The sequence below is a fragment of the Delphinus delphis genome, chromosome 3 (genome assembly GCF_949987515.2).
Source record: "Delphinus delphis chromosome 3, mDelDel1.2, whole genome shotgun sequence".
NCBI classification, from domain to species: Eukaryota; Metazoa; Chordata; class Mammalia; order Artiodactyla; family Delphinidae; genus Delphinus; species Delphinus delphis.
Window position 1 is genome coordinate 121,005,658 of NC_082685.1, and position 15,486 is coordinate 121,021,143.

General features: G+C 37.9%; 1 protein-coding gene across 2 annotated transcripts in view; it reads right to left on the reverse strand.

Moving 5' to 3' along the window:
* NLN (neurolysin) overlaps nt 1–15,486 on the reverse strand; it is a 99,874-nt gene that overhangs the window by 57,740 nt on the left and 26,648 nt on the right. For both annotated transcript variants that reach the window (XM_060009413.1, XM_060009414.1), the window contains exons 2-3: nt 4,162–4,421; nt 270–418 (exon numbers count right to left, since the gene is read on the reverse strand). In XM_060009413.1, coding sequence (XP_059865396.1) covers nt 270–418; nt 4,162–4,421 — 409 coding nt within the window. The remainder of the gene's footprint in view (nt 1–269; nt 419–4,161; nt 4,422–15,486) is intronic.

Below are 15,486 nucleotides of genomic sequence, written 5' to 3' on the forward strand. Positions count from 1 at the left end.
TACATCAAACCATTAAGTTCATGATGGCTAAAAAGCCTTAGATTTATGAATATACACTCTTTTAATACTTGGTCTTAAAAATTTTAAGTGAATGTAATTAGTAACTTAACATAAACCTAAGTGATATAACACTATGTTGTGCCCACTATCATAATAATTAGAAACAAAATCTAGGAACATTCAAATACTTTTTATCATTGGTCAAAGGTTTTCACTTATTTATTGTCAGTTTTTTTTTTTCTTTTAAAGGGAATTATAAGATCATTTACCTTTAAATGAACAATTCTCAGAAAGATATCTTCTCTCATGCTCATCTCGATATCAAAACGAGAAAGTCTTTTGTCTGCTTCTGTACTTGCTGCTCGTACTTCTTTGTCAGAGGAGACGTGCTGGGGAAAGTCTAGCATGGTTCGTTCCACTGTTAACAGAGGAAAAAACCATAAGGACTCATTAAGTCAGTATTAAGCAAAATACCTTGTACCTAGATGAATGATTATCCGAATATAAGTTTTTCATTACATACTTTCCATAAAGGCTCCTAGGGCTATCAAGAAACAGCATCTAACACAGGACTTGGCTATTCCTGGGGCACTGTTAGGAACAATAGGGTGTACACTGAGTACTTACCAAAGGATGTTTAGTGTGCAAGTTATTCGCTGGGAATGTAGAAAAAAAAAGATGTAGTCCTTTTTAAAAAAATTTTTATTGGAGTATAGTTGATTTACAATGTTGTGTTAGTTTCAGGTGTATAGCAAAGTGAATCAGTTACACATGTACATATATCCACTCTTTTTTAGATTCTTTTCCCATATAGGCCATTACAGAGTATTGAGTAGCGTTCCCTGTGCTATACAGTAGGCTCTTATTAGTTATCTATTTTATATATAGTAGGGTGTATATGTAAATCCCAATCTCCCAATGTAAAAGATGTAGTTCTTGGGGACTTCCCTGGCGGTCCAGTGGTTGAGACTCTGTGCCTCTACGGCCGGGGGTATGGGTTCGATCCCTGGTCAGGGAACTAAGATCCTGAATGCTGAGCGGTGTGGCCAAAAATAAAGAAAAGAAAAGATGTATTGATAGTTTTTATACTGAGGCATTTTATAGTCTGGGAGTCGGGGGTAGGGAACAATACATGAAAAGATAACAATACAGGACAGAGCAGCTTAGCTGTCAAATGAATGGGACAGAAATTCAAAGTCTGCAATACTGAGGGCTGGGGCATTATGCCATGCCTTGTGGAGAAGGCTGGATCTTAGAGGATGGGTGGGGTGAGAGGAAGAGCTCAGTTGGGGACTGGAGAAGTAGAGACTGAAAGCATGGGGACTGGCAAACAAACAGGATGTTTAAGAAACAAGTAGGCCTATTTAGTGGGATGGGGCTTGTTTAGAAAAGAAGTTCTTAACCTTTATGACAGACTCCTTAGAAAATCTAATCCAAGTCATGGACCCTCCCCCAAATGCAAACATTCATACAAATATAAAAAGCTGCATACAATTTCAGAATTCTCAGAAATCTCAGTGGACATATTCAGTAAGCAGCTGAATACTGGGGCTATTCTTGTTAAATGATGGTAGTAATGTCATCTGCTCTTATTTTCACATATCAAAGTTGGTTGTTGGGTTTTTCAAACATTTGCATTTTGACTTTAATTAGGCAAAAATCTGATGTCAGTGAAATAATCCATACTACAGCCAAAAAAAAAAAATCAGTATGGTTTATAACCATAGTTGTGGTTATGCTGTGACAATGAATATATTTTAATTTTACTATCTTTAGCACTTTGAAGATATTATAAATAGGTAACATTTACACATGTGATATATGGTAGACAGTAAAGCTATCCTTTACATACCACGGAATTGTCCAGTTAAACAAGCTACCTTATGCATATCAGTCCTCTTAAATCATTGTCACAAAGAAAGCTGTAAAAAAATTGCCACAAATCAATAAATTCATAGTGTCTGTTTTAAAAAAATCAAATTAGATAATTATTATTTTAGATTTATCATTTTTGTCCCTTGATTAAAGAAAGAAAAGAATGTAAGATTTAACATTTAATACATACAGCACTTGTTCAAGTGAGTTAACTAGATAGTCACAATTTCTGTTTACTTTTAAAAATTAGCTCAAAAAGATATTAAGAAGGAATCAAAATTGCTCAAGAACTTAAATGAGCAGAACAAAATGCAGGAGTCTAAAACTGGAAACATATTCTTAAACAAACAATAATATTGAAAACCATTTCCTTCCTTACTTTGCCACAAAGACCTGGAACCAGACTTATGTTCTCACTGCCAAACTATAAACAATGTTGATGCCCGGTACCTGACACTGGACAAATGGGGTTTTAACAGCTACTGCAGGAGGCTGAGAACATACACAGATAAGAGAAAGTTAGTCTTTAAAACTCTAATCCGAAACTCAAACATTTTTATGATTAACCCATAAAGATAAATTTACAGGAGAGGAAGAAAAAATACCACAAAACTAAAGGTATATTTAAAAGATGTACGACTGGAAGAAAAAACAGAATTTAAGATAATTCTGTTTTAAAGATTTTTTTCCCCACCTATTTTTACATTTGCTAAATGCATAAGCTACTAGGCTGGCACACCGTCTTAGTCATAAGTGACTGAAGAAGTGAGTATGTGAATCAAGGACAAACCACATACAGGGTGGGAGATGCACACGAAATTGCCTGCTGGGAAAGCTCTGCTGAATGGGGACCACCTCCATTCCTTTGACTTTAACTACAAGACCAACCAGACTTTTTTTACTGAAGAGTTTAAGCTCAAGGCTTGTAGCAAGATTTAGTGGCTATTAATGAGAGTGAAGCAGTTGGTATTAAGAGGCAGAAACTGAAACAGAAATGCGGAGGGAAGAGAAAGTAGCCAAGTCCCTATTATGGTGGGACATAGGGTAGAGAACTCTTGGTGGGGAAAAAGAGATGACTAGGTCACTAGGGCTGTGCAGGATTTTGGACAACCTTCCAAATTCCAGAATCCATACAAATGCTTATGATAATTCAGTTCTACAGACAACCTATGTTCTTATGATGCCTGGCTACACAGCCAAGGTTGTTTAGCCATAATTATCCTACAAAATATATCAAATTCTTTGAGAAAACTGGCATGAATCTTCATTCCTTACAACTCAACGGGTTTAATACTTATATTATTAAAATAATATATTTTAAGTGTAGGAAATATGGAAAATAGAGAAAAGCATGAAGAGTAAATGAAAAATCAACTATAAACCTGAAAAAACAATGAATGCTTGCTTCCAAATAACACACTGTTCTTTGAGAAAGATCACTTAAAATATCAAATTTATCTTAGCTCCATTATCAATTGTTCTGAAAGTCTCCTTTGGATCATTTATCTTTGTGATCACTGTCTTAATCCATATATTAGCATTTAGACAGGTGGGACAGATGGACAATATCTTAAAAAGAAATACAAATGTATAAAAATGTACCCATTATATCCCTACTGAAATAGTAATGATAAAGAAACTAAATTTAATGTGTTCATTTTTATAATAACTTTAAAGAATTCATGTTTAACTAAAAGTGATCTACAAATCACAGAAAGACTATAAACCTAGTACCAAAAATATTGGCCATTATTAAAATTTGTTTTCTTTCTCTGTCCTTTTAATGTTATTAAATACGTCTCCTAAACATGATTTTAATGGCTACATAATGTTACAGAGGGTGAATGTACCATAATTTATTTAGCTATTCTACTTGTTGACACTTAGGGGTTGTTTCCAAGCTTTTGCTATGATAGAGTACCTGTTTATACATAAGTTTATACATGATTTTTCCTATAACTGATTATTTCTTTAGATTATGCCTAGATGTGGAATTAATTACGGGGCTAGGGTTTGAACTTCTCAAAAGTTTTGATATATATTGCTCTCCAGAAAGCAGTTGTAATGAGACTGTACATTTTACAGCACCTCTGCCACATAATAAAAATTTTTAACTCAGGTAATATAAATAATTCTAAGCAATTATGAATCATTAATCATTTAAGCAATTACAAATCATTATGTAAAAATCAATGTCTTGTAAAATGAATTGCCAAGACAGGAAGCATAAAATGGGTTATGATGCCCACAAAATGAAATATTGATGTGCTTTTGCATCCTACCCACCTATATACTTCACTTCTACATCTGCCAGTGCCTGCAAACAGTTCGCGTAAGTTACTTCCTCAATGTCAAGCATTGCAATATTATCGTACACCTGTTTGGTCTGTGCAATGAGCTCCTCAGTTCTTGTTTTAATTTGCTCTGGTGAAAGATCCCATCTTAAAACATTTCTGCCAGCTGCAGTATAGGAAGACATTGGCTGAAGAGGAGACATCACTTCTTTTCCTAAAGTCATTCTGAATAAAATCCTGGAACCACCAATTCTACGAAGAATCAGAAAAAAGATAAAAATTAGGCATTTTGTTGGTCCAAAGTCAACACACAAATGTGTATTATCTAATTAAATTTTAAAGGAAAAAGAACTTTTTACTAAAATTGAGCAAATTTCTTTCAGGTGAATACATATGCACAAAACTAAATGCTCTTTACTTCCTTGTTTTCTTGAATAGTTACAGAGTTAATGGAATTTGGACTTTCCAAACACTGAATTGCTTATGTAATTAAATCACATAGAGAAATAAAGTTAGGTGTCAAAGATATAATAATTGTCCTTTATAAATTAAACCAGTAATCTTTCTTACTTAAACATTTTTCCTGTGCTAATATCCACCTACTATGTATGTAGAATCAATATTTTGATATTCAGCAAGGAAACATTTTCAAAATTCTTTCTATATTGAACAACAATTTAAAAAATGTTTTACCAAAATTTCATGTAAATCAACTATGGCAATTTGAATTTAAGACTTAAAAAATAAAATCTGGTATAGCTATGGTATTATCCTAAAAGATAAAGGAATGATACCAACCCTTTACCCACTTAAAACACTGAAACTAAAAACTGATGCCATATGTGTGTATATATATTTATAATATATAATTCTAGAACTTATAAATAAAAATATTATAATAGCTAACATTTATTGTGTTTAGGCACTGTATTAATTACTTTCCATTTATTAACTCAGTCCCTACAACAATACTATGAGACAGATACCGTGGTTGTTTCCATTTAGCCAAAGTAACTAAAACACAGAGAAGTTAAGTAACTTGCCCAAGGTCACACAGCTGGCTACATGGTGGGAACTAGGATTAAAAACCAGGTAGTACAGATCCAGAACCCACTCTCTTAACCACAATACTAAACTTAATTCCTATTATCTTACAAGACCCCCAAACAACCATAGGCAGGACAATATTCCCTTTTAACAGATGATGCAGTTGAGACTCAGAGAGGCTAAGTGACTTGTTTAATGTCATTTGTTCAACAGATATTTATGAGCATGCACTGTGTCTGGTCATTGTGACAGGCAAATTGACTGGGACCCTGCTATTTGTATCATGGAGAAGACTAATTGATAAATGGGTAATTGTACTGCATTGAGATGAGTGCCAACAGGGAGAACTCTGAAAGAGCACAGAAGGAGCTTTTCCAGAAAGATTTTCTAGAAGGAACAGTGAGCAAGCCACGATCTGAACAATGTGCAGAAATTATCCAAAGGTCAAAGGTTGTAAGGAAAGAAAAATCTGAAAAAGTTAAGTAGGGACTAGAGAATGAAGAGCCTTGGGAATCATTTGAGTTCAAACCTACTCTGAAGGCAATGACAGAGCCAGTGAAGGGTTTTAATCAGGTGAGAGATGAGAAAAGACATGCATTTTAAAGAAATCACTCAAATTATAGTGAGTTGAAATGTTTAGAAAAGAGAGATCATTCCCAGAGAGAAGCTATAATGGTAACTGGGGCATAATAGTATGGTATACCTAACTAGAAAATAGGGGGAATTGGAGTGATTTAGTAGATATTCACTAAGAAGAATCAATATGACTTGGTATTGAATGGATGTCGGGAGGAGGTGAGATACTCAAGGATGACGTCCAGGCTTCTGTCTTGGAATTGGAGGGATGGACAGAGGCTCTGTCGCTAAAACAGGGGACTCAGATGAAGGAGGAGGCTCTCTGGTGGGACAAAGGGAAATTCAGTTTGGGACGTGCCAAGTCTGAAGCGGCTGTAGCACACATAAGTGGAATTCATTACTAGTAAATGTAATTGGAGGAGACTTCCCTGGTGGTCCAGTGGTTAAGAATCGGTCTTGCAATGCAGGGGACGCCGGTTCAATCCCCGGTTGGGGAACTAAGATCCCAGATGCCGTGGGGCAACTAAGCCCGCGCGGCACTACACAGAGCCCGTGTGCTGCAACTAAGACCTGACGCAACCAAAAAAAAAAAAAAAAAGATAGCTATTAAAAAAAAATGTAATTGGAGTTACATGGGTGGTTGAACTAGCCCAAGGGAATTTGCAGAGTGAGAACAGAAGAACAACAGAGCTCTAACTCTAGTTTAAGCATTGAGGTAGAAAGAAAACCAAGTAGGTTGGGTTCTAGGAATTGTGAAAAGTAAGCACTGAAAAAGGGAGTGAATAACAGTATGAAATGTTGTACAAATCTCAAGAAAGACACAAGAGTCTCTGTTGAATTCAGCAACAGGAACGTCATTGATGACTGGCAAGAGCAGTGTTAGGGGGGTGGCAGAAGTGCAAGTCAGATTACTATGATCGAGGGCTACGGAGATGGTGAAGAACTGGAGAGAGTGCACCTCAGCAACTCTCCATAGAGCTGGCTGTGAAAACAAGGAGAGCTAACGCAGTATAAGGGGCTGAGACATACAAGGGTGCATTTTTAACACAGGAGAAGCCAGAATACTGACCCCCTTTAACTGTCTCTCTACAATAACTGATACTGTCTATGTGAAACATACTGGTTGATGGTTACACTCAAGGCTGGCAGATTATTTTCCAATGTATTTCCACATTTCTCCTTCAACCAGTTGAGTTATATACTCACCAAGAGTCAAGTTTAATTGCTCCAAAACCTGTTTATGCTTACTATACTCATTTCCTTTTAATTATTTTATATCAATTTTTTATTGGAGTATAATTGCTTTACAATGTTGTGTTAGTTTCTGCTGTACAATGAAATGAATCAGCTATATGTGTACCTGTATCCCCTCCCTCTTGAACCTCCCTCCCCACCCCCATCCCACCCATCTAGGTCATCACAGATCACTGAGCTGAGCTCCCTGTGCTATACAGCAGGTTCCCACTAGCTATCTATTTTACACATGGTAGTGTATTTATGTCAAACCTAATCTCCCAATTCATCCCACCCTACTCTTCCCCCCGTGTCCACATGTCTGTTCTCTATGTCTGTGTTTCTACTCCTGCCCTGCAAATAGGTTCATCCATCTGTAGCATTTTTCTAGATGCCACATATATGCATTAATATACAATATTTGTTTTTCTGACATTTCACTCTGTAAGACAAACTCATCCCTACATTCGCAGAGATGTGGATGTAGGTCCATCCACATCTCTACAAATGACCCAATTTCACTCCTTTTTATGGCTAAGTAATATTCCATTATATATATGTACCACATCTTCTTTATGCACTCATCTGTTGATGGACATTTAGGTTGTTTCCATGTCCTGGCTATTGTAAATAGTGCTGCAGTGAACACTGGGTACATGTGCCCTTTTGAATTATGGTTTTCTCAGGGTGTATGGCCAGTAGTGGGATTGCTGAGTCATATGGTAGTTCTATTTTTAGTTTTTTAAGGAACCTCCATACTGTTCTCCACAGTGGCTGTATCAATTTACATTCCCACCAACAATGCAAGAGGGTTCCCTTTTCTCCACACCCTCTGCAGCATTTATTTTTTGTAGATTTTTTGATGAAGGCCATTCTGACCAGTGTGAGGTGTAGTTTTGATCTGCATTTCTCTAATAATTAGTGATGTTGTGCAGCTTTTCATGTGCCTCTTGGCCATCTGTATGTCTCCTTTCGTGAAATGTCTATTTAGGTCTTCTGCCCATTTTTTGTTTGGGTTGTTTTTTTGGTATTGAGCTGCATGAGTTGTTTGTATATTTCGGAGATTAATCCTTTGTCCGTTGATTAGTTTGCAAATATTTTCTCCCATTCTGAGGGTTCTCTTTTTGTCTTGTTTATAGTTTCCTTTGCTGTGCAAAAGTCATTAGGTCCCATTTGCTTATTTTTGTTTCTATTTTCATTACTCTAGGAGATGGTTCATAAAAGATCTTGCTGAGATTTATGTCAAAGAATGTTTTTCCCATGTTCTCCTCTAAGAGTTTTACATTTAGGTCTTGAATCCATTCTGAGTTTATTTTTGTGTATGGTGTTAGGGAGTGCTCTAATTTCATTCTTTTACATGTAGCTGTCCAGTTTTCCCAGCACCACTTATTGAAGAGGCTTTCTTTTCTCCATTGTATGTTCTTGCCTCCTTAGTTATAGATTAGGTGACCACAGGTGTGTGGGTTTATCTCTGGGTTTTCTATCCTATACCATGGACCTATATTTCTGTTTTTGTACCAGTACCCTACTGCCTTGATTACCGTAGCTTTGTAGTATAGTCTGAAGTCCAGGAGCCTGATTCCTCCAGCTCCATTTTTCTTTCTCAAGATTGCTTTCGCTATTAGGGGTATTTTTTGTTTCCATACAATTGTAAAATTTTTTGTTTTAATTCTGTGAAAAATGCCATTGGTAATTTGATAGGGATTGCACTGAACCTGTAGATTCCTTTGGGTAGTATAGTCATTTTCACAATATCGATTCTTCCATCCAGGAACATGGCATATCTCTCCATCTGTTTGTCATCTTTGATTTCTTTCTCAGTGTTTTATAGTTTTCTGAGTACAGGTCTTTTGCCTCCTTAGGTATTATTCCTACCTAAGGTATTTTATTTATCCCTCCTTAGGTATTTTATTCTTTTTGTTGAAATGGTAAATGGGATTGTTTCCTTAATTTCTCTTTCTGATCTTTTGTTTTTAGTGTATAGGAATGCAAGAGATTTCTGTTTGTTAATTTTGTATCCTGCAACCTTACCAACTTCATTGGTTAGCTCTATTAGTTTTCTAGTGGCATCCTTAAAATTTTCTATGTACAGTATTATGTCATCTGCAAACAGTGACAGTTTTACTTCTTCTTTTCCAATTTGTATTCCTTTTATTTCTTTTTCTGCTCTGATTGCCGTGGATAGGACTTCCAAAACTATGTTGAATAACAGTGGCGAGAATGGACATCCTTGTTTTGATGTTCCTGATCTTAGAGGAAATGCTTTGAGTTTTTCACCATTGAGAATGATGTTTGCTGTGGGTTTGTCATACATGGCCTTTATTATGCTGAGGTAGATTCCCTCTACGCTCACTTTCTGGAGAGTCTTTTTATCATAAATGGGCGTTGAATTCTGTCAAAAGCTTTTTCTGCATCTGTTGATATGATCATATGGTTTTTATTCTTTAACTTGTTAATATGGTGTATCACATTGATTGATTTGTGTATGCTAAAGAATCCTTGCATTCCTGGGATAAATCTCACTCGATCATGGTGCATGACCTTTTTAATGTGTTGTTGGATTCTGTTTGCTAGTATTTTGTTGAGGATTTTTGTGTCTAAATTCATCAGTGACATTGGTCTGTAATTTTCCTTTTTTGTGATATCTTTGTCTGGTTTTAGGATCAGGGTAATGGTGGCCTCCTTGAACGAGTTTGGGAGTGTTCCTCCCTCTGCAATTTTTTGAACGAGTTTGAGAAAGATAGGTGTTAGCTCTTCTCTAAATGTTTAATAGAATTCACCTGTGAATCCGTCTGGTCCTGGACTTTTGTTTATTGGAAAATTTTAAATCACAGTTCCAATTCCATTACTTGTGATTGGTCTGTTCATATTTTCTATTTCTTCCTGGTTCAGTCTTGGAAGGTTATACCTTCCTAAGGATTTGTCCATTTCTTCCAAGTTGTCCATTTTATTGGCATAGAGTTGCTTGTAGTAGTCTCTTATGATGCTTTGTATTTCTGTGGTGTCAGCTGTAATTTCTCCTTTTTCATTTCTAATTTTATTGATTTGAGTCCTCTCCCTCATTTTCTTGATGAGTCTGGCTAATGGTTTATCAATTTTGTTTATCTTCTCAAAGAACTAATTCTGAGTTTTACTGATCTTTGCTATTGTTTTCTTTGTTTCTATTTCATTGATTTCTGCTCTGATCTTTATGATTTCTTTCCTTTTATTAATTTTTGGTTTGCTTTGTTCTTCTTTTTCTAGTTGCTTTAGGTGTAAGTTTAGATTGTTTATTTGAGATTTTTCTTGTTTCTTGAGGTGAGATTGAATTGCTATAAACTTCCCTCTTAGAACTGCTTTTGCTGCATCCCATAGGTTTTGGGTTGTCATGTTTTTGTTGTCATTTGTCTCTAGGTATTTTTTGATTTCCTCTTTGACTTCTTCAGCAATCTCTTGGTTATTCAGCAGTGCACTGTTTAGCCTCCATGTATCTGTGTTTTTTAGTTTTTTTCCTGTAATTGATTTCTAATCTCATAGCATTGTGGTCGGAAAAGATGCTTGATACAATTTCAATTTTCTTAAATGTTCCGAGGCTTGATTTGTGACCGAAGATGTGATTTATCCTGGAGAATGTTCTGTGTGCACTTGAGAAGAAAGTGTATTCTGCATTTGGATGGAATGTCTTATAAATATCAATTTACTCTATCTGGTCTATTGTGTCATTTAAAGCTTGTTTCCTTATTTAGTTTCTGTCTGAATGATCTGTCCATTGGTGTAAGTGGGGTGTTAAAGTCCCCCACTATTATTGTGTTACTGTCCATTTCCCCTTTTATGGCTGTTAGCATTCGCCTTAGGTACTGAGGTGCTCCTACGTTGGGTGCATAAATATTTATAATTGTTATATCTTCTTCTTGGATTGATCCCTTGATCACTATGTATTGTCCTTCCTTATCTCTTGTAACAGTCTTTATTTTTTTAATTATTATTATTATTTTTTGCGCTACGTGGCCTCTCACCGTTGTGGCCTCTCCCATTGCGGAGCACAGGCTCCGGACGCGAAGGCTCAGCGGCCATGGCTCATGGGCCCAGCCGCTCCGCGGCATGTGGGATCTTCCCAGACCGTGGCACGAACCCATGTCCCCTGCATCGGCAGGTGGACTCTCAACCACTGCGACACCAGGGAAGCCCAACAGTCTTTATTTTAAAGTCTATTTTATCTGATATGAGTATTGCTACTCCAGCTTTCTTGTTATTTCCATTTGCATGGAATATCTTTTTCCATCCTCTCACTTTCAGTCTGTATGTGTCCCTAGGCCTGAAGTGGGTGTCTTGTAGGCAGCATATATACAGGTCTTATTTTTGTAGCCATTCAGCCAGTTTGTGTCTTTTGGTTGGAGCAGTTAATCCATTTACATTCAAGGTGATTACTGATACATATGTTCCTATTACCATTTTCTTAATTGTTTTGGGTTTGTTTTTGTGGGTCTTTTTCTTCTCTTGTGTTTCCCTCCTAGAGGTTTAGTGGTGCTGAACTCTCTTAGCTTTTGCTTGTCTGTAAAGCTTTTGATTTCTCCATTGAATATGAATGAGATCCTTGTGGAGTAGAGTATAGACTTTTTCCCTTTCATCACTTTATATATATCCTGCCACTCCCTTCTGGCCTACAGTTTCTGCTGAAAAATCAGCTGATAACCTTATGGGGATTCCCTTGTATGTTATTTGTTGCTTTTCCCTTGCTGATTTTAATATTTTTTCTTTGAATTTAATTTTTGCCAGTTTGATTAACATGTGTCTTGATGTGTTTCTCTTAGGGTTTATCCTGTATGGGGCTTTCTGCACTTCCTGGACTTGGGTAGCTATTTCCTTTCCCATGTTAGGGGAAACATTTCTTGTATTTTCTTGATTTGTGCCTCCATTCCATTTCCGAGATTTTGGATCATCTTTACTATCATTACTCTGAATTCTTTTTCAGGTAGGTTGCCTATTTCCTCTTCATTTATTTGGTCTTGTAGGTTTTTACCTTGCTCCTTCGTCTGTAACATATTTTTTTGTTTTCTCATTCTTTTTGATGGGTGGGGCTGTGTTCCTGTCTTACTGGTTGTTTGGCCTGCGACATCCCGCACTGGAGTTTGCAGGCAGTTGGGTCGAGCCAGGTTCTGGTGCCGAGATGAGGACCTCCAGGAGACCTCACTCTGCTTAATATTCCCTGGAGTCTGAGGTTCTCTGGTAGTCTAGCAGTCTGGACTCGATGCTCCCACCATAGGAGCTCAGGTATGACCCCCAGCCTGGGAACCAAGATCCTGCAAGCCATGTGGCATAGTGAAAGAAAGAAAGAAAAAAAAAAGGAGCAGTAAAATAACAAAGAATAAAAAATAAAATGAGAAAAATGAAAAATATATTAGGAAAAATAAAAATATAAGTGAAGTAACAACAACAAGATAAAACAGAACAACAGAAAAAAAATGGGGTGGGGGGAGCAAGCCAAAAGGAACAGAACAACAACAAAGAATAGAGAATAACATAAAAGTAGAAAAATAAAAAACTTATTAGAAAAAATAAAAATATAAAACAGAACCACAACCTAAAAAGAAAAGAAAAGAAAAGAAAAAAAGGGCAGGGGCTTCCCTGGTGGCGCAGTGGTTAAGAATCCACCTGCCAATGCAGGGGACATGGGTTTGAGCTGTGGTCCGGGAGGATCCCACATGCCACGGAGCAGCTGAGCCTGTGCACCACAGCGGCTGAGCCTGCGCTCTAGAGCCTGTGAGCCACAAGTCCTGAGCCTACATGCCACAATTACTGAAGCCCACGTGCCTGGAGCCCATGCTCCACAGCGGGAGAGGCCACCGCAATGAGAGGCCCCACGCATCGCGGCGAGGAGTGGCCCCCACACGCCGCAACTGGAGAGGGCCCGCACGCAGCAGTGGAGACCCAACACAGCAAAAATAAAATAAATAAGTAAATAAATTTATGAAAAAAAAGAAAAAAAGGCCAGAAAAGGCCTTGGCTGTGGGGGTGGAGCTTAGGCAGGGGGCAGGCCTTAGGCAGGGGCGGGGCCTAGGCTAGGGACCCACACAGCTGGAGGGAGGTAAGGCCCTGAGTGGAGATGTGGGGGTGGGGCTTAAGCTTAGCATGGTGAAAGGGAGCCTTACAGGGAAGACGATCAGGCCTGGGACCCACCTCCCGTCCACTTCCACTTCTCCTCCCCCCATCCACCCCCCCCACGTCCTACCCAGTCGCTCGGGGGTTCCTCCCACCCCCTTAGGTGTCCATGGTCCCCCACCAGTGCCTGGTAGGTGCCCTAGTTGTGAGGAGACTCGAACTCCACATCCTCCTGGTCCTCCATCTCGACTCCACCTCGCTATACTCATTTTAACGTAAGTTAAATATTTAACTGATTAAATGCATGCAAAAAGAATGATCTGTTTTTCTGGTAAACTATCTTGGGAATACTTTAAAAAAGACAGTTACTAAAAAGCCAACCAAAAAACTGCTGTTATAGAAGATTGAGAAAAGAATTACAAAGATTCAGAAGGCTTCTGAATTCAGATTACTTATGTGTGTCTGGAGTGTTCTTGCTTCACTTTAAAGAAACTGAAACTGGAAGTGAAAATAATGCATTTCTGGTACAGTTTATTCAAGGACAGTGAGGAATGCCAATCCAGTGATTCACCCTTAACCAAAAGGCCTTGGTCTTACCTCAAAATATTTGAAAATAAATACTCATTTATGTTTTCTTTGAATACATTGAGCAATTTAACATTTTTTATGATTCTATTTGAAACAAATTTTAAAAATTAATTATTAAATGGCATAAGCACTGGGACTTCCCTGGTGGTCCAGTGGTTAAGACTCTGTGCTTCCATGCATGGGGGCATGTGTTTGATTCCTGGACAGGGAACTATGATCCTGCATCCGCATGCTGCATGGTGCTGCCAAAAAAAAAAAAAAAAAAAAAAAAAAAAAAAAAAGACATGGAGGAAGGTCTTAATGGAGGTGGGAAGAAATGGCATATATACCACGAGCAGAGCAAATTGTTTTAGATAGGAAGAGATTACAGTCTCAGTAAAATCAATGAAACAGGTAAAATGGAAGTAGTTAGGTTATAGTAAAAAAGAAAAAAAGAGATATGTTTGAATTTAAGAAATCAAAGATTAAGCCTGACAAGAACCAGGATACTTTCTTTGAAGTGGACTGATATAAATGAGCTGAAGAGTGCAAAGATCCGACCATCTATGTGAACACTGGCATAAGCAGCTTGATGGCTGGGCCTGGGAGTAGAAAGGAAGACTGAACCAGGAACCAAAACCTTCAAAGAATGGAGGGGACCAACCAGACGGGTGGGAGAGGACATCATGAGCAGGGTCCCGTGAGCCTTGAAGGTGTTTTTACACCATGGTGAAGAAGTGTTGGTCTGGGAGTATAACGGGAGACATGGTGGGAGTCGGGCAACAAAGAAGATGTGGATCTTTCCTCCTTACTTAGTGGTATGGGGTGTAGAAGAAACAGAGATGGGGAAAACTTTCCTCAGAGTTGAGTGGATTTCAGTAAAGGTTAAGAGGAGAAGAGAGGATCCAGAGAATATGAAGAAATGGAGGAGTCTGTTTACTATGGGACAAGGGCTCCAGAAATAACAAAAGAGGAGTCCGAGTACAACCAATAGCTAAATATGTGTTGGCTGTCCAGTCATTCACCTCTTCTCCATCTGATTACATACACATTTTCTTCCCAGTATCCATGCCTCCCCAGCAAAGGCCATGAACTTTGAAGGTGGCTGCCCCCACCCTCAGAACTCCTGTGAGAGAAAGGGGTCTCATTCCTATTGAATGTAACTGAGCAAGCTGGTGTCCTTGACTGTAGCTGGCATCTATCTTATGAGAAAGAGTGGAACCTGACTTATGATGAAATAAACACTGTGACTGGAAGAATAAAGGAAACCAAATATTTACTGACATCACTGATCCCTTAGATCAACTAATTCTGAAGGCTGACCTAGAGCTAGACTTTCTAGTTATGTGAGCATATTGTTTAAAGGCAGTTTGAATGTGTTTTTATGTTATTTGCCTCATACAGGATCCTAACGGGAAAAGGAATGAAAACTGATAAAGGAATGAGCACAGAAAAAACAAGTAAGGAGGTCAGAATATAAGAAATGATGGATGACTGGAGGGTCTCACAGGCTTGGTGGTGACCTAAAATAATAGGGATGTGAAGTTCAGTGTGTTGGCTGAAAATTTCCAAAATAATTATTCCCACAATCCCTCATGGATACACAGAACTGAGGCCTTAAACAAGGAGTCAGCCAAGGAAGTTGCAGTACAGGTGAAGGGACTGGCCGTGGGATTACTGAGGTAGGGAACAGCAAGAGGGAGACTGATGAATAAAACATAAGACTTCTGCATCTCAGTACCCTGCTTTTTTCACCACTCCTCTTAGTACAAACCAATTACTATGAACAAATTTTCATTATTGTTAAACATTATTG